The 23,836-nt window shown below is 53.7% G+C and overlaps 1 protein-coding gene across 2 annotated transcripts in view; it reads right to left on the bottom strand.

The window, feature by feature from the left end:
- The window catches only part of GRAMD1B (GRAM domain containing 1B), a 251,406-nt gene that overhangs the window by 38,186 nt on the left and 189,384 nt on the right, over positions 1 to 23,836 (bottom strand). The window contains exons 4-6 of one of the 2 annotated variants that reach the window (XM_049713921.1): positions 11,612 to 11,822; positions 10,715 to 10,735; positions 4,683 to 4,703 (exon numbers count right to left, since the gene is read on the bottom strand). In XM_049713921.1, the coding sequence (XP_049569878.1) occupies positions 4,683 to 4,703; positions 10,715 to 10,735; positions 11,612 to 11,822 (253 nt within the window). The remainder of the gene's footprint in view (positions 1 to 4,682; positions 4,704 to 10,714; positions 10,736 to 11,611; positions 11,823 to 23,836) is intronic. The other variant, XM_033407353.2, reaches the window with a different exon arrangement.

Below are 23,836 nucleotides of genomic sequence, written 5' to 3'. Positions count from 1 at the left end.
TCAACCAGATCTGGGTAGGGAGGAGCCAGATGTGGGATAAGGGGCAGTGGAGACGGGGGAGGTGACCCAGCAAAGGAAGGAGAGAGGTGAGTGGGAGAGAGCGTACATAACAGAGAAAGGCGGAGCGGAGCGGGACAGGAAGTGGTCTCACCTGGAGACGGGGCCGCTCTGGAGACAGTTAAGATGGGGGCACGGGGGTCCATGGGTAAATAACAGAGGGAAGCTGGACGGAGGCAGAGGAAGCAGAGGCCGTCCCCGAAAACAAACAAACGAACAAAAAAAAACGGGCTGCCAAGCTGTCCTCAGCGATGCCTTTCAGGGCTCTCTCCCACTTTCCTCATTGTCCCCCATCATTTGAATTTCATTCCTACAAAGCTTCGTCCTCTTGTTCAATAGAATGTCTGCCAGCGCTGCCTGGTCATTCCACAGGGCCGGCACCATCCCTCTTCCCCACTGGACGGCCAGCATTCCCAACGGGGACCAGCAGGCCACTTGGGCCCTAAAGTCTCAGGGCAGCCGCCAGCGTCTGGGCTCCCATCCTCTGACCTCAGAAACCTTCCTTTCCCTAGGTTGCCACGGAGATGACTGACCCTCCAGGAAAGAGGTGAGGCAGGTGAGGAAGCACCTTTGTCCACCTGGAGCACCGGGGAAAAGTCTTCTGTGACTTGCCTTCATCCAGGATGCGAGAGCCCGCTGTGTCCAGTGGGGCCATCTTTGGGGGGCAGATTGCACCCCTCTGGCCCCTAACTCTCCCCTTGGTCCGCTGTTTCTGCTCATCCTTCCACCTGTGTATCCCCCAAGCTGGGGGCCTTGACTAATAAAACTGGGGTAGTCAAAGCGGGGTTCAGGGGCAGTAGATGTGATGATGCCTGGCAGGGACTCAGGCAGATGGCCCGGCCTTCAAACCCCACTCTTGACCTGAATATCCCTGGCTGGAGACCAGAGGCTCTTGCCTCAGTCCTTCCACGTGTCCCTGGGGTCCAGCCACCTCCCTCCGTGGAACCCACGCTTTATAAAGGCCAAGATGGTTTGTCATCATGGTGACAGTTCCTCCCTGGCTAAATAGGTAAAAGTAAAATGCAGAAGAGAGGCAGGTGGAGGGGGAGGCTGGGGAGGGACAGGGCGGGGTTGGGGGGGCTTCCTCTCACATCAGAGCCAGGCCACTCCAGTGGGCCTGAGATGTTCTCGCAACAGTCGGCAAGCACGTGCTGACCCTCCCTGTCCCGAATCCGGCCAGGCATTTCTAACTGTCCCTAGGGCTGGGGAGACAGAGCCTTTGCTTATCGGAAGGATGCCCAGTGCCAGCGATGGAGCCTCAGGCAGCAGCATAGCTGGAGAGCCACCAGCGGATCAGAGAGGGCTGTCGCAGAGCTGAGAAGGAGACACGGGGTAGCCTTCCTGATGGTCAAAGTCCAGCCCCCTAGGCCAACGCAGTGGTGAGGTAGGAGGACCGAGCAGATCGAGGGAAAACAGAGAACCAGGTCACAGCAACAGGGGCAGGGCAAGGGCCTCCTGAGAAACCAGGAATGGACTGGGGGGGGCAGTGCTAGGGAGCACGGGCGATGAACTGAAGTTTCCTGATGGGGCCTCTGCGCACGAGCGCTGACACACACACACACACACAGCATACCGCAGGAGCACAGGCCCCCGAGGACGGGGGTACCACACACCCGTGGGCATGGACTCAGGTGGTTCTGAGCTCAGGCAGGGAAACTCCCAGGACCTGGCTTCCCAGTGGAGTCAGAGCATCCAGCCTAGGGCCACAGCCACGCTCAGGCGGCGCCCACGGAGAGGCGCACTGGTACCATCAGAGTGGGCGTCCACGGGGGTGCCACTGTGTGAACACACAGCATCATGCTTCCTCCACAGACACCCGGGGGTGGACCAGCCCAGAGCTGGGGCACCAGCCTCAGGACGAGAGCAGGGTTTTACTTGGAAGAGGGGGTCCCGGTGCTGCTTGAAGCCGGCCTCTCTAGAGCTCTACCCACTGTGGCAGCTGATGACCCTCCGGACGTGAAAACACGTAAAGAAAAAATGCCGAGATGCACTAGACACAGCCCCTGACATCTGTGGCTCAGGCCGGCTGGAGACCCCTGTGCCTCGCAGCTTCCCTCCCATCTGCTCAGCTTCTGCCGCTGCCTCCCAAGGCCCACCCGCCATTTCTCTCTCCCTCCCCGACGCTGGTCCATTCTGCTCCCTGTTCCGCCCACAAGTCAGGATGTCCACAGTGGAAGTCCGGCAGGACCAGGAAGAAGGCAGCATCCCGGGGCCGGGTGGCAGACACAAGGGGCCACGTGTGCCTGGCAACCCTGAATCGGGGAGCAGGGGAAGCAGGAGGGCAGCAGGAACACACTTGTGGATGGGCCCCATGTCTGGTATGGCTGAGCTCCCAGAAGGAGCCCCAGTGTGAGAGCAGGAGGCCGGGAGGGGATCTCTGAACGCTGCTCAGCAGAGCCCCTTGTGCACTTGGCCTCTGTGAGTTAATGATTTGTGCTGGGTGGAGAGTCAGTGTCTCTGGAATCCATCTGGGGTGAGGGGTGGAGGGTGAACGGAGACAGCCTAGGATTAATGGAGGGTGAGGGCAGGAAAGGCCTGGGAACCGGGTGGGTTCTGGAGGACGACTGTATAAGGAGATTTACGGAGCGAGTGAGGGCGGGCTGTTCCAGCACGTCTCCGCTGCAGGTGGAATCCACCAGGAAGCAGCGCTCGGCCATGCCGGGCTCCTCTGTCTGTCACTTATCTGCCATCAGAACGCCTGGCCTCTGGCCCCATGTGGCAGCTGGCCTACCACCACCGTCCAGCCAAGCGGCAGCATCTATTTCTAGCCTGTTGCTCTGCTGAGGGCTCAGACGCCAGTTCTCCTCTGTGGGGCTGAGGGAGAAATTAGGAGTGAAAGGAGGGGAAAAGTGGAGTGGGGGCGGGGGGGAGTAAACCTGCTAGAACCAGAGAGGGAGAGAAAGCCAGCCCGGAGAAGGAAAGTTAGAAAGGAGAGCGGCAAACGGAGGTGGAGAAAAGAAAACGGGGGAGTCAGCGAGGAAAGGGTAGGCAAGGATTCAAGGGAAGGAAACGTGAGACGGAACAGAAAAGCTTGCTGGAAAGAGGAAAGGAGAGAAAGGAGTAGATAAGAGGGAGAGGGTGGAGACGGGCAGCAAGGCTGAGGACCTGCCCGTCCAAATCTGGTCGATTTAATTGTCCCCTGGGTCTGCAGCCACGTGTTCCCTGTTCCCCTTTGAGGCACTGATTTTACAGTACCCCTCGGGAGCGTGGAAGATTTCGTGACGGAAAGGATGCTGGAGGCCCCACCCACTCCCAGGAAAGCATTCTCCATCCCCTCTACGTCCTCCCACACAGGAGCTCCTCTCCCCTCCAGGATGTCAGCTCTAAGCCACGGGGAGGCCACAGCCCAGGTGAAGACCACTGTGGGTCCGAGGGGGGCTGAGGGGCTGAAGTCCGGCTTCTCCCACCCACAGGCCACCTAAGCCCTCAACTCCCCTCCTGCCAGCACAGCCCACCAACCTCTGCCTTGCCTGTGCTGGGTGAGGCTAAGGCTGGGATCCATCAACCCTACTTCTGCTTGGTCCCCTGAGCAGCAGGAGGTGGGAAGCCACGGGGCTGATGGACATGTGCTTGACTGTGGGGAACCGCTGAGCCCTGTGGGAAAGCACCCTCCACACAGCGATTCCAGCCCAAGTCCCTGCGTTAAACCCAAGCCCCTCCCCCCTCCTCCTGCCGCTCCCCCTCGCCAGAGCGTCCTCAACGCCCGTCTCCCAGGCGCCCACTCTGGCACCTTCTCCAAGTCCATGCGACCTGCTGCAGCAGGGCCTGGTGTTAGGGGAGCGGGGAGGATGCGTCCACGTGACCATCAGGGTCAAGCACAGGCAACAGCAAGCTCAGGGATGAAAGACAGTGACCTGAGACCCGGCCACGGCTGCCCGCCCATCCACCGTGCAGCCGCAGAGGCCGGCGCACGACCGGGCAGGCCGCTGAGACTTCAGCCAGCTGCTCTTCACGGGAAAAGTTCAAAACCCTGTGGCCCCGGCTCTGTGACCCAGAGGATGTGGCCTCTGCAGGGACCACTTACTCCACGACCGGCTTCCGCGTAGGAGCGCCTGGCTGGACACCGCAGGGACGACCCCAGAGCCGGGGATGTGTTCTGGGAGGAGTGTGCCCGTGGGGCTACTGGGGGGACCCAGGGACAGAAGTCACATTCCGTTACATGAGACACAGCCTCACTACAAACGGGCAACTTGTCTGACTGCTTTTCCCCCGAAATGTCTCGGTTAAGGGGAGGAAACCTCGGCCCTAAGTTTAGGCCCCAGGACTGTCCCGTCCCAGAGTTCTGTCTGGCCTTGGAATGCCTCCCCAGCCCGGTCTCCTCCGTCAGGGATGGAGGGCCCTTGTCGGGGATTCTAGCGGGGGGATGAGGCAGCCCATCCCTGCTTGGTCTCCGGGAATCGAACCCTCCCTCACCAGCAGTCCTGTCCTGCTACAGAAGAGAATCACGGTGTCTGGTTTTTGAGGGAGGGGGTCTGGTCAGGGGTAAAGCCCACCTTGCTAGGCCCCTAAGTTTGCCCGAGCCCACAGGGAAGCCACGCTGCGCCCCCCATGCCTCCATCCCCCGAGCACGGCCACCCCCCACCCGCCTTGCACGAAGCCAACAAGCAGAGAAAAGGGATACTTACGTTATACCAGCTCTGGCTTTTCTGAAAAAACAAAGTAAGAGAAGCAACGTTAGTCAGCGAGACACGGCGGGAACGGCCAGCGCATTCCTGGCTCCAGAGGGAAGGTTACACAGACAGCAGAGGGCGGGCGGGGAGGAGGAACCCCAAGGCAGCTGAAGGCTCCCCGTGTTGTTGCTCGGGGTGGGGGTCCTCCTTTCTCAAGACAGCTCCCGAAAGGAGGCCCAGGGAGCGGTCCATGCTGGAAGCCCCCGCGGCTGGGATGGCAGGCAGCGCAGCACCAGCTAGAGCTCGGCCGGAAGGGAGCAGGCCCCATCACAAGGTTCTTCTGATGGGGGCGAGGGATGCACTGCAGGCATCCGAGACCCAGTCCCCAATGGGCCCTGATCAGAAGCAAAGTACCCACGGAGACCAACACAGCCGTCCACCCAAGTCGGCCCCCCTGCAAGGCAGGGTGGGACCCTCTGGTGTCTGGGAGTCAAGGGACTGCCTAGAAACTTCCCTCCAACTCAGTAAATTCCTCCTTCTGCCCAACTGGCTGATCACGTAAGTGACAGTGGCCAAGGAGTGGTTGGGGGCTGTGTGTTGGGGGGAAGGCTGAAGCACATAATTGCTAAAGGTCCTTCCCGACTTCATGGGGTTAAAATTCAATACCAACAAACCCTGGTCCGTCCCGACTCCAGAATTCAGGTGCTCTCCATTCCCAGCCCTGAGCAAAGGTAACAAAGTTTTTTAGGGAAAGAGGAGGGATGGCTAAGAGGAAGGATGGCCTAGTCTATCTCCCATCTCACTGGCCAGGAGTCCTTTATACATACACATCCCACTTGGAAGACAGACAGAAAGACAAGCAGATAGAGACAGACAGACACACACACACACGCACTCGCACACGCACACGCACACCCCTGCCCCATCCCTTCAGGGGCTGACCCAACAGGTTTAGATTGGGTAGACTGGGGCTGGGGTATTTTCAGTTTTAAAATGCTTGCCAAGGGTGTATAATTCAGGAGGAGAATCACTGGGTAGAAGGAAGCTTTGCCTATGGGTCCACATCTTAACTATAGGCACACCTCGTTTTACTACGCTTCATAGATATTGCATTTTTTACAAACCGAAGGTTTGTAGCAATAGGGTGTCAAGCAAGTCTATTGACACCATTTTCCCAAGAGCGTCCATTATTTTTCACTTCATTTAAAATTGTATTTTTAATGATAATTTAAGTGTATACTGCCCTTTTTAGACATAATGCTATTGTATACTCGACAGAACATAACTTTCACGTGCTCTGGGAAATCAAAATATCCACGTGACTTGCTTTACTGTAACGTCTGCTTCACTGTGGTGGCCTGGAACCCAACGGCAGGCTCTCCGAGCTATGGCTGCATACGCAGAGGTGTGGATCGTGGGCACCCTTGGCAACCTTTATCCCGCCCACCTGGTCTTACAGGGTCCCTACTCCTAAGGGAAGAAGGCAGGCATGCTCTCAGGTGGTCTGCTGTGCGGTGTCTGGAGAGGGTGAGGGTGACTGCAGTGGCGAAGGCCTGGGCGTGCGAGCGCCCCCCTCGCCGGCTCTCCCATCCGGAAGAACTCTGTAGAGACCTTCACCTTCACTCTGAAGAGGAAGCGTCAGCAGGCGAAGGACAGGCGTGGGTGGTGCTGCCTCTGAGTGGCTTTGTTGCAACCTCACACCCTATCTCACTGGCCAGGGGGCAGGTGGCAAGGCAGGTGCTCAATCCTCCTCTGCAAGACGCCCTCCTTGGTCGTTTCCCAACAGAGGCTGTCACCACGGCCCCATCCGGAAGTCACATATTCCCACCACAGCCTCATCTTCTCCCATCCAGAGGGCCTAGCAGGTAAGGGGCCAAATCCAAATATTCAAAGCCAACTATCCCACCACTGAGGGAGAATGGGAATCGCGGACTGCAAGTTAGCCTCTAGTCATTCTGGAGGAGCGTGGATGGGGCAAGGAGGCTGCAGCGGACTCTACCCTGCGCCTCAGAACATCTTAACTCTTGGGTCCTCATTCTGAGATCACAGGGCACGAGGCTGTACAGGTATCCATGAAAACACCTCTCTCAAGAGTGGAAAAGCACGCTCTGGAAGCTGCCGGCCTCAAGCACCCGCAGTTCGCCCGCGTTTCATCAAACCAAAGCCAGGTCATCAGACACCTGCTCCACGGCTGAGAAGACTCTCTGTACCCGCCCCCAGCTGCTCACCTCACCGTCCTGGCCTCCACGTGAGACCCTCGGAGGAAAGGGGGCAGCAGGAATTTGATCCTTTACTTAGCCTCCCCCTCCTAACTCGAGTGAATGGAAGAAGGAGAGTTTCGTGCACTGCCGCACAGATGCACGGCCCTTCTGGATCTGTTTGGAAAAAGGGCTTCAGAGTGACAAAGAGCCTGCACCAGGGAACCTGGGCCCACCTCTGACTAGCTGTGTGATACCTTTGTGTGGGTTACTTGCTTGTGTAAATACGTGTTCACAAGTACTGCAATGTCAGACACACAGAGAGAGGACTTCTGTCCCTCAGCCTGAGACTCTGCCCCGATCCAGCGCTCTGTGGGCAGCTTGTTACCCATCACCACTGAGGGTGTCCAGCCCTCCGGCCAAATCCACGGCAGCCCCTGGGAACAGCCATGTGGGTGTGAGTCTCCCTGAACTCAGTTTGATCTCCGTGGCTCCGCTTTCCAGGACTGAGTCCTGGAGGAGCTGCTGGACCGGAAGGGCCCAGCTCACGGGGCAGGGAGGCCAGGGAGCGGTGGCCCCGGAGGGTGAGAGGGGTGTCCAGTGGCACTCGTGAAGTCTCTGTCCTGGTGGGTTCTCGAAAATGTCCTCCTGTGCAGAGAGGGCCAGAGGCAAGGGAAGAACAGAACGAGGGAGTGGGGCGAGGGCTTTCTGACAGGTGATAAGTGGATTTGGGCAAAGCGGGAGGACAGAGTCAGGAAAACCGCCCAAAGGCAGAGCTGCTGGGACAGGGCTGAGCTGAGCAGGTTTCTAAACTCCTCGCCGAGGTCTGAGGAGCAAGCACCTATGGGACTCCAAGGCCCCTGGAAACAGACAAGTTCCTTACACATCCCCCCAGTGCAAAGGCCCGGGAGTCTGGAAGATGGGATGTGGGCAGAGGAGGGACGGAGGAGCGCTAGTTAGAGGAGTTGGGGGGAAAGAACAATTTCTTACTTTGATCAGGTTAAGTCTGTCATACTGGAAAGGAAACCATAAAAATTAGGATTGAACAACAGGGAGAGAGTCAAAGGTGAAAAGGCGTGCCAGAGCCACAGAGCCCACGACACCGTACACCCAGCGCGGGGAGGCACAACGCGGGGGCCAAGCAAGGACCTGCCTGGGCTCCCGGCACCGCAGCGCCCGGTTCCAGAGCTGGCGGAGCAGGAAACGGCTGCGGGCTCCCCCTGGCGGCCATAAGCCAGCACTACAGAGCGGAAGCTAGGCGGTGGCACAAACTAAGGGGTCCTGGAATAGACCTGGGCCTTGACGTCTAGCCCAGGGCTCTCGGCAGGGCTGGCCGGGGTTAGGGCCCGCCTCATCAGGACAGCTGCAGAGTCACAGGAGCGGGGCCTCACCAGCTACCTCGTCCAACCCCAGTGGACTAACACACGAGGAAATGGGGGCGCAAGAGAAGGGCAGGCAGACACTGTGAGCGAGGCCTGGCTTCAGGGAGAAGTGGCGGCACTCTCCAGCCAGCCTGAAAAATATGAGGTCACCTCCTCTAGCGCACAGGATGCAGGGAGCAAGGTGGCCTGGCTGTGAGAACAGTGGCAGTAGCTCTGGCCACCAGACCCCTCGCTGCGGTTGCATTCGGTCAACCTGAGAAAAGGCTCTACCGGGGGAGGGGTATCCCCACCACAAGACTCCCCTCCCTCTGCTCACCTCACCCCTGCAGCTCTCCCTCGCTCCCTGCTCCGGACCCTGACCGCGCAGAGCCTAATTCCTACACTGGTCCTCGTGTGTCTTCTCTGTCCCGCATGCACACTTCCCAGACCAACCACGGCTGCCACCACGTCCGCCTGGGGTGGCAGGCCGCCCTCCCCGCCACAAGTCAGTCCTTGTTAACTGCTGTGCTGTCGGTCGGTGACGATGGTCACGGCTGGGGAGAGGATGGGACCTCAGTCTGTGGCTGATGGGTTCAGGCACCGCCTCACCCAAGCTCTTCGTGGGGAAAGAAAACCTGGACCCCGCCAGTCACCTCCCTCTTCAGCTCCTTAGCAAAGGGGCTGAGGTGCACTCTGGGCTCACGCTCAGCTCTTGGTCTCTTCCTGATGCCTCGTTCTGCCCCTCCACAATCCCACTGGGAGTTCCAGCCTGGTTCCGTGCACCCGCTCCCCGCCTCCGACGTGAGCTCTCCCGCCTCCGACTTCATCCGAGCATCCCAACTGCTCGTGTGGTTCTGAAGGTCAGGTTAGGTTTGTGGATAATCTGGACACAAATAATCAGGATAATCTGTGTTTCTTATCTCCCTTCCCAGACTAGACGCTGCCTGGGGGTGGGAACCTGGTCTTCATACTCCTTTCTTAAGGAAGACCTACCATTTAGGGTTTTTTAAAAATCCTCACCATTGGCTACTCCCCTCAACCCATCACCTGACCAAAAGAGGTGCTCCGTTAAGTGCTGACTTCCGTGCTGTAGGCCATAGATAAGTATCGCTCTGCTCACTGAGGGCCTTGCTAGGCACAGGGGTAAGAGTGTAAGGAAGCTTAGGGCTTGACCTTAGGATGGAAAAGTGCGTAAACACTGTGGGCAGAGGCAGAGACATGGAATAACTGGATGCCCTGTCCCGCCGCATCTGCCCTCTCCCCAGCCAGAGGCATGAGGGGCTCAGGAGGGGCTGACGGAGGTCATCTCCAAACCCCGTCCCCAAAAGGCCTGCACCTGCCGAGCCCCCCGAACCCACAGGGGACTCCTGGGGGCCTCCTCGGGGCAGGCAGAGCTCCTCCTGCCCTGCCCACAGCCAGCAGCTGGTGGTGTAAAATCCTCAGAGCTAAGATGAGTTTTTAGCCTGAAGGTCACAGACTGTAGGATTAGCCCTGTAGCCACTCGCTCATCCCTCAGTAACCAGAACAGCTGTTGAACCCTGCTCCTCCCCAAAACCCTTACAGAGGCTTGAGACTATGATTAAGTCACCCCCCAGCTCTCTCTTCTTCAGGCTGTAGCCACCCCCTTCCCGCGTGGGTATCATTTCCTGAGCCCCGCTACTGTTGTAAAACACCTATTATTCACCCTCCATTCCCTCCAAGTTCTCCTCAGGCCTCTGAAATCCTGGGGTCCTGGGCAGACTCTGGCACGGGCTCCCTGACCTGGTTGCATCTGTGCAGGGCCTGAGCAGGGACAGCTCTCAACGTCCACGACCTCCCGGGGCTGGTGCCACGCCCTGTGAGAGAAGACTTCTCCTCTGGTCACCAGCCAGGATCCTAAGAACACCACGAGCCCCAGGCTGGATGGCGGGTGGAAGCATTAAGGGGCGCTCAGGCTGAGCAGCTCTCAGCGGGCAAGCGGAGGGAAGGAGCGGGCCAGGGCGAGCTCCTGGGGTCACTCTACTGCACCAGGGAACTCATGTAAGGGAATTCGTGACCCTCAATCAGCTCACCTGGGGAATCAGGAATCGCCCACCAGAGCAGGTACAAGGGGGTATCAGGACCTGCAGCCCCACCAGATCACGGTGGGGGGGGGGGGGGCGGGGGGGGCTCCCTTCCCCAAAGGAATGAGACTAAGCCCTGGCAGGACTCTGCTTCTAGATGGTTCCAGGAAAGTAGGGAACAGATGCCCAGCCGAGGCAGTGTTTGGGGCACAGGCAGAGACACGGGGGTGGGGGGCGGGTCTGGTCTCCGACTCCGGGTGCAGTGGGAATGGTCCGCTCAGTGACCTCAGCCAGCCTGCCAGGGGCAGTGGGGCCGGCCCTTCTGGGAAAGGGGCCAAGCGAGACGCATGGGCCAAGATGGGCGAGGGAAGAGGGAGGGGTGCGGAGCACTACAGACAGTCCAACACCGGAGGGGAGACCGAAGACAGAGACAAAAGATGGCTTACTTTTGAGAGGCGCTTGTGAGACTAAGACCATGCATGCAAAGAAGGTATTTGGGAGATGGGGGGGGGGGGAAGAAGAGGAAGAACAAGAAATCAAACGACAAATTCAGGTGGGAAGCCAGCTCCCGAGCCTCCCGGGGTCCCCTCCCCTTCCCAGGGCCTGTGAGTCCAGCAGGTAAGAGAAGCTCTTAAAGGAGCATCTAGGCAAAGACATCTCCTGCTTCCCAAAGGACTAAGGGGGTGGGGGAGAAGAAAGTCTCTGGGAACCATAAGTAGCCAGGTACCCAGGGCTTATCTTATGCCCCTCCTTAGGCAAAGGCCCGGGGCTCAGGTGGCAACTCTGACACACTTGGGAGGGATGGAGAGCCCTGTCACCGTCCTCTTGGCCAGATGAGTACCAAGTAGGTTATTACCAAAGGTCAGGCAGGGTGATGGCCAGGGCGGAGGTTAAAACGGCATTCCGCAACCTTCCCTGAGGACTCCCTTCCTGGCACTACAGTTGTCCCAAATAAAGTTCCCTTCCACCCCAAATTTGGAAAAGGTAGCAGGGCTAAACAGATGACCCCTCCTGACCCCCAGAGCACCTCTCCACCAAGTCTCAAGGCCCGTGAGGCTCCCTAGCCCCTAAAGAGAGATAACGGTCATTGCGGAGTCATTTTTCCAGCTCCCGGGGCCCTCTCGGAGTGCTTAGCTGAGACGATACAATTTAACTAGGGTCTCTCTCCCCTGCCGGCCCCGCCTCGCCTCACTGAATCAAGGCTATCTCTGGGACACTAGGGGCCGGTCAATCACGTCAGGTCCCTGGATGACGGGGTTCTCTGCTTCATTGTCCCCCCAATGCCAGCTTCCCTGCAGCCAGCCAATGAGCAAGGACAGAGTCCCCGGTGGGGTCTGGCTCACCTTGGAGTTCTTGCCACCGCTGCGGCCGGACTGCGAGGGGCAGCTGCGCTGCACGCCCTGCTCCGGCGTGGACGGGGACTTGTCCGAGGAGTGGTCTGAGCCCTTCTCCACCATGCTGTCTCCGTCCGGGTTCTGAGGGGGTGGCGAGCGAGACCGCTTCCGGAGGATGGGGGAGCAGGCCGGCGTGCTGCGGTTGGAGTTACTGGCAGTGCTGCAGGGGCAGACAGAGAGAGGGGGCGGGGTGGAGAGGGAGGGGGAGGAAAGACAAGCAGTCAGTGACTGAAGGCCAAAGACGGGTCCCAACGAGCCAGCTCAGGGAGCCAGGGTTCGGGGCTGGGGAGAAATAGGGAGCAAAGGGCCCAGCTATGGACTTGCTGCACCATAATACTGCTGCTGGCCAGGAGGGGGCGGTGGTGTCCACGCGAAATGGAAATAGCAATAGGAAGGGGTAAGTAGGGCAATTAGACATGGAGAGATTCGTTCACCCAGCCATCCATCCGACCATCTGTCTGTCCATCCATCCATCAGATACTGTCAGGACACCCCCGCCCCCCCATTATATGCCAAGAACTGTCTAGGGAACACGGAATTTAAGATCTGAAAGGCTCATCAGAGGTGATAGCAGTACTATCAGCTCATTTTATACATGCTGCAAAATCCAGTTTCTGCATTTGGTTTTGGAGATATTTGCCCATAAAAATAACAAAAATAATCCCACTTTCCAAAGCATTCACAACATATTATTTCACTGGGTCCTTAAATCATTCCATCAAGGTAGTAATGACGAGTGCCATAAGACCAGCGCGTGGCAGAGAGAATCAAGCGTCCTCTGATCACAGAGGGCTTGGAATTCACTTGCAAAAGGTACCTCGTACATCCCACCGTACCAAATCCCCTCACGTCAAGGCTTATAAAACTGTAAATATTTAGCTTGTGTTCTTAATGGACTAGAGGAGATGAAGAAAGGAAGAGGAGAGGAAAATTAAGTGCAGTTAAGTTCTAACAGGTGTTTGCTTTGCTCTGAGAGAATGGAGGAAGGAAAGAGACGGGGGAAGGAAAGGTTATGGAGGAAAGAGACGGGAAACGGGAAGGAGAGCCCACGTGAGACTGGAAAGCCAAAGCAGCATGAGGGGAGGGGGTGAAAAGCCCAAGGCCTGGCACAGGGCGGTCAGGGCAGGCTCGGGGCTCTGGGCACAGCCGGATGGATGCGACGCTGTCAGGGCCCCAGGAAGCACCCTGGAAAGCTGCATCCCCACCTTCCCTCAGCCAGTGGAGTGCAGGGCAGGGAACACTGCCATTTGCATGAAGATCCAGCTGCAACCTCAGATGTCCCACTGGACCCATCTGCAATGAAAACCACGCCCCTTTCAGCAGAACCTTCCACCTGGGGATCCTTGGCAGAGAGAAAAGGAAGGAAGCCCAAAGGCCCAAACCAGCAAGTGCGGGAGGAGGGCAGCAGTGGGGCGAGGGCAGGGCTCTGACTTTTGGAAGGAAACGGATGGAGAGAAGAAACAAAAGGAGACCAGAGTAAAGGAAGCCAAATGTGACCAGAGGGCGTATGGGGACACTAAGGCCGAATGTTTTGCTTCATCCCCAAACAGAATTTGAATTTGGAAACTCAGTTATAATACCAACAACAACTGTGATTTAGAAAGCAGCTCTTCAAGTTCTCACCCCACCGCCAACATCCTCATCGTCTCCGACTTCTGAACTCACCTACTACCATCTCCAGCCAAACATCTCCAGCCAAACCCTGGACAAAGGAAATTACGTTCTTCTCCCTCGGTTGGAAGAGCTGGGCCTTAGGAGAGCAGCAAGTGGCTCCTGGGACCCGTCCGGGGGTGGGGGCTGGGGGCCTCGGGATGGTCCGAGGAACAGAATCAGGCGCTCACCTCTCTGGGGGCGGCCCCGCCCCCTCTCTCGGGCCAATCGCAACCCACGGCCAAACACTCCAGGGCTGAAGCCGTCTCCTGGCACTGCCTCACTGGAAGGACAGCCAGGACCTCTGCCCCTCACCTCAACTAGTTTGCTCAGAGAAGCGAGAGCAAGGGTGTGGATGACACCACGTGCACGCCTGTCTCGGACACGCGAACGCACAGCTGGGCTCCTGTCTTTTCCCGAGGTAAGGGACATCCTCACACATGGTGATTCCAGACCCAGGAATAGAAAGGAGCTCCCTTTATCCTTCCTCAAACTCTGAATCCCTGAGAAAACTGCCTGTTGAGGAAAGATTCGAGCAAAGGGTAGGCAAAAAATTCCAACCGGGAGGAAACTCACCGCAACTATCCAAAACCGCGTGAATCTGGGCGCTCGTGGTCGACGTGTCTAGATGTTCTCCCCGCCTAGTGACCCCACGTCAGCTGACCCTCCGTGTGCCACCCGACGGGCACCAAAAACTCTGCTTTCAACACTTCAGTCAACAGACAACTTATACTATCCCGTGCCATTTTCCTCTCTGTGCTTATAAGGCTGTAGATTTGTGTTGCTCTTGAAAATCTCTCCCCTTCTCCCTGATGACGCACACCTCTCTCTTCTATTCCTCTTGCTGTCTCAGCAGCTGGCTCCTCCCTTGTACCTCCACCTGAAATTTAGTCCTTCCCCAAAGGTGGGCCCTTCACCACCTGAGCCATTTCCTGTTTTCCATGACTTCAACTATGCCTGGAAGCAGAGGACTCCTCTACCTGCTTCTGGTCCTGTTAGCTTCAGCCCAGCAACCTGTTGCCACCGTGACATTTCCTCCAAACGTGTCTCACGAGCACCTCAGATGCTCCAAACTGAGTTTGCCGTCTTTCCTCCCAAGCCGCCTCCCACTACTGCCCAATCTCCGTGGCATCCTCATTTCCTAGTCTCTCAAGCTGCCATCTCACCCCACAAAAAGTGAGCCACTGAATCCCATCAATTCCATTTCCCTAAAGCTCCCATAACCCATCCTTCCCTTCCACCCCCAGGGCTCAGAGTTCCAGCTCTCAACGCCTCCAGCCTAGACTTTTCTAATAACCTTCTAAGTAGTTTTCTCCTCTCCTTTCCTCTTTCATGCCCATTCACACCTCTGTCCTTGAATCTTTCTAAATAAAAGCCTGATACTATCTTTCTGCCCCCTACTAGCGTTCCTATTAAAGTCCAAAATCCTCAGAATAGAATTCAAAGCTCTCTACTGAAAATAATTTGACACTTCCCTAGATCTCAATACTTTCTCCTTGTACTCGCTCAAAGGGTGCCCATCTTCTCTACTTATCTTCCCCTGGTTTTCTTAATACACATTCTTCTTCCCCTGCCCCCTCCCTTCCCAACGGCTCACCACTTGTGCGTGAAGCGCTCTCTCCCTTCATATGTACCCAGTGGAGTCCTGTTCATCCTTTAAGACCCATTTCAAACCCCACCTTCTCCAAAAAGCTTCTGTACACCTCCACCACTGAACCGACCAAAGCATTTAACACTTTGGTGTTTAACACTTCACTGGTGTCAAAGTGAAGACCTTCACGCTCCTGGGCGCACACCTCTGAGCCTCCTCCCTGCTCAACGGGACGCTCTGTAAGTAGTATGAGCTCAGCTAACGCCCGAAGCGAGTCTCATTCTAGTGCACACCCACGGCTTTAGCAACCCCCAGGATCACGACAGCTCCCAAATCTGCACCTCCAACCTGCTAATATTAATACAAATAGCTAGAAGTTTAGCAGTGCTTATGAATTCCTGGCACAGTGGCAAGCATTTATTAAGGCATTCTCTCATTTAATCTTCCCAACCAACCTGTGAAGTATTAATGGATATTACCAGTCCTGTTTTTCAGGTGCTAAATTGAACGACTGACAGATTAAGTAGTTTGCCCAGAGTCACACACATGGGTAAGTGGCTGGAGAGGCCTAATCAAACGTAGGCCTATCTGATTATAGAGCTTGTTCCCAGAACCAAGCGCTCAGTAATGTCTGTTTGCTGGGTGACGAGACAGGAGGATAGAGGAACAGGATTGATGGGGAGCTGAACGGATGGAAAGAAGGAATCAACTTTCGGCCTCTAGCCTTCAATCCATTCTCTATTTCACTGTCAAAATGAACTTTCCACAAAAAGTAAATGGGTCATTTTTGGCCCTCCTCTGCCCCTGGTTAAAGCTCTCTATGCTTTTCTATCTCCCTGGAATAAAATCTGAACTCCAAACTATGATACAGAAGTTCCCCAACTGTCAACTCCAAGCTGCCTTTGAAAGCTCCGGCTTGGCTACGTCTCCCAGGACACACTCGGACTCCGCCACCAATCGAGGCCTATTCACGGATCCCCTGCCACGCTCCGTCACTCCTGCACGTTTTATCAGTCTTTCCCACCCAACACTTACACTCAAGAGTAAGCCCAAGTATTGCCCTCACGCCCCACCCCATGCTCCACCTCCCCTCTGATCCTTCGCTAAACAAGAAGAAATGTTAGGAGCTACTACAGTCCTAACTCGGCAGAATCACAGCTAGACTCGTTCGATTCCTAAAACTCTTAATTTTACTAAGCTTTCTTATTTTTTCCTTTGGCCACGCTGTGCGGCTTGTGGGATCTTAGTTCCCTGACCAGGGATGGAACCCGGCCCTCGGCAGTAAAAGTGCCAAGTACTAACCACTGGACCGCCAGGGAATTCCCCCTAAAACTCTTTTAAAAGGCACTCCATCATCCTACAGATTCGGACGTCCTGCTGAGCAAATAAAACCAATTCTTATGAACCTCATAACCTGTAACACGGTTTTTTCAACAAACTACAATGTGTGCCATTAATCTGATCCTGCCACCCTTATTAACAATAGTATTACATTATATTTCAAAATCCTTGGATTTTAAAGCTAAAAATGACCTTAGGTTTGCTGTAGAAAGAAAGGAAGACACGGATTTTGGAAGGGCTATTGGAGTAAGACCGCCCCCACTTCAGATTTCAGAATTAACATAGCCAACTCTTAACTTCACATATAAGAAACCTGAGAAATAGAGGTTAAAGGTTAAGTGCCTGGCCAAGGGGATAGGACTGCACATCTGGATCTTCTGTTCCACAAACATTTACTGAGCACCTGGCATAATACTAGGCGTTCAAGTTCATACTGATGAGTCAAAAGTATCCTTGTGCTTAGGACATTATCAGCTGGAAGAGCTAGACACGTATTCCTCTCATTTTAATATAAGCAACAAGTGGTGTGACAGGAGAGAGGAAAGGAATCTCAGTCAGAGGTCAAGAAAGGCTTCCTTGAAGATACGGCCCTTGAGACTTAAGCTGGGTCCTGAAAAATGTGTCAGAGTGAGCCAGGTGAAGGGCGTGGTAGTAGGAGGGAAGAGACAGTTCCTGAAAAAAAAAGACAACCCACAAAAACCAAAACAACAGCATGAACAAAGGTATGAAGGCCTAAAACAGCATGGAGTACACAGAGCAGTACAAGGAACTGTGTGTTTTTGAAACATAACATACTTGAGCGAATGCTTAAGAGATTCTTGTCCTCATCAACTCTCCCCAGTAACAGGTCAGCTGAAACGCCCCCAACCACCTTCAACCCACTGCAAGGGGCCCAGGGGTCATTCACTCACTTCCCGTCTCTCCTATTTTATTTTATTACTATTATTTTTTTTGATACGGACCATTTTTTTTTTTTTTTTATAAATTTGTTTTTGGCTGCGTTGGGTCTTCGTTGCTGCGCACGGGCTTTCTCTAGTTGCGGCAAGCGGGGGCTACTCTTCACTGTGGTGCGCGGGCTTCTCATTGCAGTGGCTTCTCTTGTTGCAGAGCAGGGGCTCGAGGCGTGGGTTTCAGTAGTTGTGGCACGCGGGCTCAGTAGTTGTGGCTCGCGGGCTCTAGAGCACAGGCTCAGTAGTTGTGGCACACGGGCTTAGTTGCTCTGCGGCATGTGGGATCTTCCCGGACCAGGGCTGGAACCCGTGTCCCCTGCATCGGCAGGCAGATTCTTAACCACTGCGCCACCAGGGAAGTCCGATACGGACCATTTTTAAAGTCTTTATTGAATTTGTTACAATGTTGCTTCTGTTTTATGTTTTTTGGTTTTTTTGGCCAAGAGGCACGTACGATCTTAGCTTCCCGACCAGGGATCAAACCCGCACCCTCTGCGGTGGAAGGCAAAGTCTTAACCACTGGACCGCCAGGGAAGTCCTCCATCTCTCCTATTTTAAAACCTCCATTAAAGACTATGTCACTCCTCCCCTGGTTACTTTGCTAACAAACAGTGCTTCCTTAAGTCTGGCCACAGTATCTCATGCTACAGTTTGATCCTGCTTCCCATAATTAGGTCTAGCTGAAGTCCCTGAGAAACAGGGGCACATGGAAAGAGGACCAAGGCTCTTGGGCTTTCTGTGGCGACCCTCCTGGCCGCATCTCCCACCCCCACTCGAGACGTGGGAGCCACGGCCCCGGTCTGCTTGGCCTTCTGTTCCCTTCCTTCTGCCTGTGTAGTCCTGCAAGCCAGCTCCCTGATCAGCCACCCACACAGTTTCAGACCCCCGAGCAGAGCTGGATAGTCAGCTGGTGTCCCAGTGCTCTTCATTTTTTTAAAAATAAATTTTATTTATTTATTTATTTTTGGTTCTGTGTCGGGTCTTTGTTGCTGCGTGCAGGCATTCTCTAGTTGTGGCGAGCAGGGGCTACTCTTCGTTGCCGTGCACGGGCTTCTCATTGTGGTGGCTTCTTTTGCTGTGGAGCACGGGCTCCAGGCGCATGGGCTTCAGTAGTTGTGGCACGTGGGGCTCAGTAGTTGTGGCTTGCGGGCTCTAGGCACGCGGACTCAGTAGCTGTGGCTTGCGGGCTTAGTTGCTCCGTGGCATGTGGGATCTTCCCGGACCGGGGCACAAACCCGTGTCCCCTGCATTGGCAGGTGGATTCTTAACCACTGCGCCACCAGGGAAGCCCTCCAGTGCTCCTCATTTAAGTTAACTTGTTTGCTTGCAGCAAAGTTAGCTGTTTCTGCCCCAGGGATTGCAAGATATGTACCTGTCGCTCCACCCCCAGAGGCTCCTTTCTGGCTCTCAGGCCACTGTGGGTTCCGGCCCTGGCTCATTCCCAATCAGACCCCCTCCTTCCCACCCCTGGACACTTCATGTTCACTCTATGGTTCGCCCTGAGCCCAGCTCTGCCATGACCTGGATGATCAAACGTACGGCTGTCACAACTTCAGTGCCCCATACTGGTAATTTTTTAAAGACTGCCTAATACATTCCAGTGCACCCCACCCCAATAGAAAGAGCATTTAATGAGAAATGTAGAAAGCCAGTTTCAAATGAAACGTTTGTTTGCTGAAGGCCTGCTTGGGCCCTGCAGGGTCAGGATTAATTGCTAGTGTGCAGCGTAAGCAGGCTCAGCGTTGAGTCCCAGCTTTGCCACTTGCCGTGTGACCCCGGCCTCTAAGCCTTATTTTTCTCATCAGACAAATGAGAGATAATAATACCTACCTCAGAGGATTGTTGTGTTAAGTGAAATAACGTAAGTGAAATCTTCAGTGCGGTGCCCGATACGTAATGAATGATCAATAACTATTTCTGAGCTGCTCTTATTAAGAAGGTTTTTGTTCCTCTCTGTAAAAAGTGGAATAATTATCCTTGCCCTTCTTCCTCAGAGGGTTATATGGACGTGCTTTGAATGCTCCCAAACATTACTTCCCATAGGAGGGACCAAATCTACATGGGGTGCTCTCTTGAAGCGCAAAATCCCAGCTCCACCCCCACTCAATAAAGGACAATCTCCAGGGGACGGTCTTACGAATCCGCATTTTAAACAAGCACCATAGCTCATTCTGATGCACCCCAAAATTTAAGAACCAGTGTTCCCAAGGACTAAACCATATAAGGATCAAGGGATCAGTGACCGTATCTGCCCCAGATGACAGAAACCTGCTTATAACTCTCTTGAGCGCATCAGCTATTCAATGTCCACCGGGTGGGTGGACTCGCTGGAACAGAAAGTCAGTTGAGCTTGTCAGAGGAAGCGCCAATGGAAGAGACCCCCGGGTTGCTGGGGAGTGGGCTTGAAGGTGTGGTTCTCAATGTAATACTACGACTCAGCACACCTTCTTTTGGTGCAGGAGCCTGACAATCAGCATTAGATCCCACGCCCACAGCCATATTACAAACACCGCTCCCCTCCCTGCCTTTAGTAGCATCTAGTTAAAGCGGATTCCGGATTCCGATATCGAGCGCTTCCTAATTCCTAACAGCTGACTATTCTGTTATCTAGCTATGCCCGCCCCCAACCCCATGCCAATTCTGAAGTTTCATCAGTAATCCTCCTCAGCTCTTTATAATAGCACTGCAAATATCCATGCAAATTAGCCAGCTCCACTTTGAATTTTCCCATAGCACATGTTCCGGTGTCTGAGATAGGATGGCCATAGGTGTATTTGCATAATAGTTGCATGAAATTTACATGCTTCCTGCAAATGCCTCCATTAGATCTGTCCACCTAAACTGGTTCCAAATTCAGAGTTGACGAGGATTCCCTGAAGATGGTTGTTTTTCAATCCCTTTCTGTATTCCTGCTTGTCACTTAGTGTCTCTGTACCCATAAATCCACAGCACGGTAGATGGGAAGGGCAGACCCAACCAGAACTTTGCAGAGGAGGAAAAATAGCCCAGATCACAAATCCCAGCTGGGCCCCAAATTCCCCTTGGGCCCTCCTCCTTGGAGAGCAAAATACCAAGTCATTTAGAAAAAAAATTTCCCAGGCCTGCTTCAGTTCTTGTTATGATGTCCCGGAGCTCCAGGTCTTGGCCCCCTTTACCCATGAAAATAAAACCACAGTCTCAGGTCCCCAAGGGATGATTGTTGCAGAGAAAGAGTCAGAGTCCTCTTACTGTTATGGATGGAAGCACAGGCCCAGGGAGATGATGTGACTGTCCACCAAGGGGTTAACAGGCAGCTGGACTGAGTGCTCAGCAGTGTAAGTCTCAGGAGCTTTTTTCCCCCATGCTTTTTAGGATACTGGATGGGGTGGGGTTTTGAAAGGATGGAAAAATGTACTATTGTTCCTCCTAAGAGGAGCTCCTGGTGACCATGTATAGAACTCACTCTTTGAGAGCCTATCACTTAGAATCTAAACCTGGCAACCACTCTGCCATTGGGTCCAATTCCTTCTCTTAGGGAGAAAAAGCCAACTGTGCTTTTTCTGTCAAACTGTGATTACCTGGTTGAAGAAAGGGGCCAGACAGCTTCTGAAGAGATGCCTTTTTGTTGTTGCTGGGGTTTTTTGTTGGTTTGTTTATGGCATAGAGGTTCTCTTCCCAACTTATGCTAAAGCAGGTCTCTCTCAGCCTGGTCCCAGAATGCCACACTTTGGTCTGGATGTAGCATCGTGTTGCCTTTCAGCAAAGGGCAGGGAAGGAGAGGAATCCTGGAATAATGCCTTTCTTTCCTAACACAGTTCATACAGGGCAACTGCAGAGCCTGACACTGAGCAGGCCTCCCTCCACTGCTGAAAGAGCAAGATGTAGACAGAGATGAACATCTCGCTCCCTCTCTTCTGTTCTAGTAACTTGCTGAAATGCCCCAGCGGCTTTCCAAGTTGGGCCTTTGGGTGAAATATACACAGTGTTCAGGGAAAGGTTCTGTCTGAAATTTGGAACCAAGAAGGTGGAACTAGACTGTTGCCAGGTCAGACCATGGGCAGAGACACCTTACAAATGGAAGCCTGACAATTCTCCAGACTCACTATCTGGCCACTGGTCATCCAAACATTGGTTCACAGGGTCCACATGGCCCAGGCCCCACCCTCTCTCTGCACTGTGCCCCTCATTGGTCTCCATCTCTGTAGATAATTCAGGGCACTTCTTATGGCCAGTAATTTCCACGGGCCCATTCTTCCTTCCCTGTCTTGTTCAAGTACCTATGGAAAGCTAATTTTTTTAAATCTTACAAAGGGAATGAAAGGTGGCAGAGCCCATCCAAAACATCTGCAGCCAGCTTCTAGGTACACCTTCTAGGTACATTCTAGATACATTCTCATTAGGGAGCTACTTACATACTAGATACATTCTAGATACATTCTCATTCTAGATACATTGTCATTCCCGGAAGGAATTACTTGTGGGGAAAGTCTTAGCAGTGACTTCAGTTGTTGATGAACTTATTAACTGAGCAATTCATGAAAGGGCAAGGTACATGGAAAGCGTTTGGCCAAGGAGAAAGGCAGAAGAACATCAGTTACCCTACTACTGGTGTTCTTGGTCCAGAGAGGTGATGGGTGAAGACAGGGCTGGAGAACGGGCAAAGATTGTCTGCCTTTCCAACACAAGCCAAGGAGAGATCGTTCATCACAATGGCTGCAGCCTCCATGCACCCTACTCCCCCACTCCCTGGCTTTCCTACAGCTTCTGTTCAGCCCAGAGTTTGGAATTCAATCCAGGAACAGGCATGACAAACACTATTTTTCATTTCCATGGAGACCAGGGCCCGCAATAGAACCAAGACTCCATGCCTGAAATGCCAAAACAGCCTGACCCACTTTTCCTCCTTCCTACAAAAACAGGGTCCTGCCAGAGCTGAGGGAGAAGCCAGGGCTCCAGTTATCTCTATGGACATTTCGAAGAGGAACAAATGATGATAACCTTTGAAAACTCTGATGACGCTACAGAACCAGGGTCAGAAGTCAGAGGCAGACATGAATTGTTCTGCACAAAGGTTCACAGGCCGCACCCAATCCATCCTGTGTCCTTGTCCTAACCTTCTGGAGGGATGGACTTAATGACCAGCAATCCAGTGCCTGGGATCCAAACTCAGGGATCTGTTTCCTCAACTTTCTCTTGTACCACTTCCTCCCTCACTCTATTCTGGCCTCCTTGGACCTTTCTGTTCCTCCAACACACCAAGTTCACCCCTGCCACAGAACTCTCACTCTAGAGTTTTGAATTTTGATTCCTTTTCAACTTTTAGATCAAAATTCAAATGTCACCTCCCCCAAGCAGCCTGTCTCAAAGGGCTACTGCATCTAACGCAGCCTCCCTGTCTCCAGGCCATCATGATCACGTCGTGCCATTTCCCACCTTCACGGCACTTATCCGGAGCTGAAGCAGTCTTATTTTTTGTTGTTGAGTTGCTTACACTAGATTGAACACTCCATGGGGGCCGGGGCCTTGTCTACTGTGTGGTTCCCCAGTGCCTCTAGCTCAATGCCTGGGGATCACAGATATGTATTGCATGAATAAAGGAAGGCACTCATTTTAAAGCCCCTGTTCAGCCACTCTGTTAGATATTGCTTTCTTAAGCCTGCCCCAAGTCTGCCTTCTTATAACAGCCCAATGGTTCTTGTTCTGACTTCTGTATCCATGAAAATTAAAATTTGACGTCACTTCCAGACTTTGCTGGCCTGATCACTTTGTCTAGACGTAAGTGTACATATTTGAGTTTAAATACTGAGCTGTTTTGTGCCCTTGAGAAAAGTCACTTTATCCTTCTGTATACCTGTGTTCCTTGCCTACTGGAGGCTCACAACCTAGCTTACTAGGGTGACTGGAAGAAGCTAAAAACAAACAAACAAAAAACCCCAACTAATTAGACAGTGCATCCCCAAAGTAAAGGGCTTCCTATAATCTGCTCATGGTGGGAAAAAGGGGGTTAGAAGTAGGAAGTCAGTTTCCAGCTAAGGAACTGCATCCTGTTTCTAAATTCTGTCCTGTCCATGAGGCAAAGACAAGGGATAAGAATACAAATTGCTGGTATCCACATCTTCAGCTAGTCCCCACTTCCACAGGGCTAGAAGGATAAAGACTTAACATGAAGCGAAGATGCTGAAATTAAACACAGGAACTTACTGGTGGTGAACAACTTCCTTTCTCTGAGTTTGTTCACAACAGGATAAACACCTAACATTTGGGAAACAGTCCTGCCGGATTCACAGGCAGTGTTGACCGAACTGCTCTCTGACAGTCTGCAGTCTGGAAGGGGACTTAGTGGTCATGTAATCTCACCTCCCACTGGACACAGGAATTTCCTCTTTGAGGCCCTGTCAACAGCCACGTCCCCCCACCCCCACTTCAGGCTTCCTAGGAGAGAGCACCCATTAGGTGGCCGCACATGTGTTGGAACAGCTCCAAAGGGACTTAATTTTAAGCGCCATCGTCCTTACTTCTCCACGATTCTCCGTGCTCATTCTCCATCCAGCTCTCTCTGAGCTACACAGTTAAGCTGACCTTGTGGATTGGATGTCATTAAACAAGAATCTACTGAACACCTAGCATGTGTCTCCTACTGTGTGATACGTATTCATCCTGAGG

This window comes from Orcinus orca, chromosome 8 (assembly GCF_937001465.1).
Source record: "Orcinus orca chromosome 8, mOrcOrc1.1, whole genome shotgun sequence".
NCBI lineage: Eukaryota > Metazoa > Chordata > Mammalia > Artiodactyla > Delphinidae > Orcinus > Orcinus orca.
The sequence above is the reverse complement of the archived record's forward strand: the minus strand, read 5'-3'. Positions and strand labels throughout refer to the sequence as shown.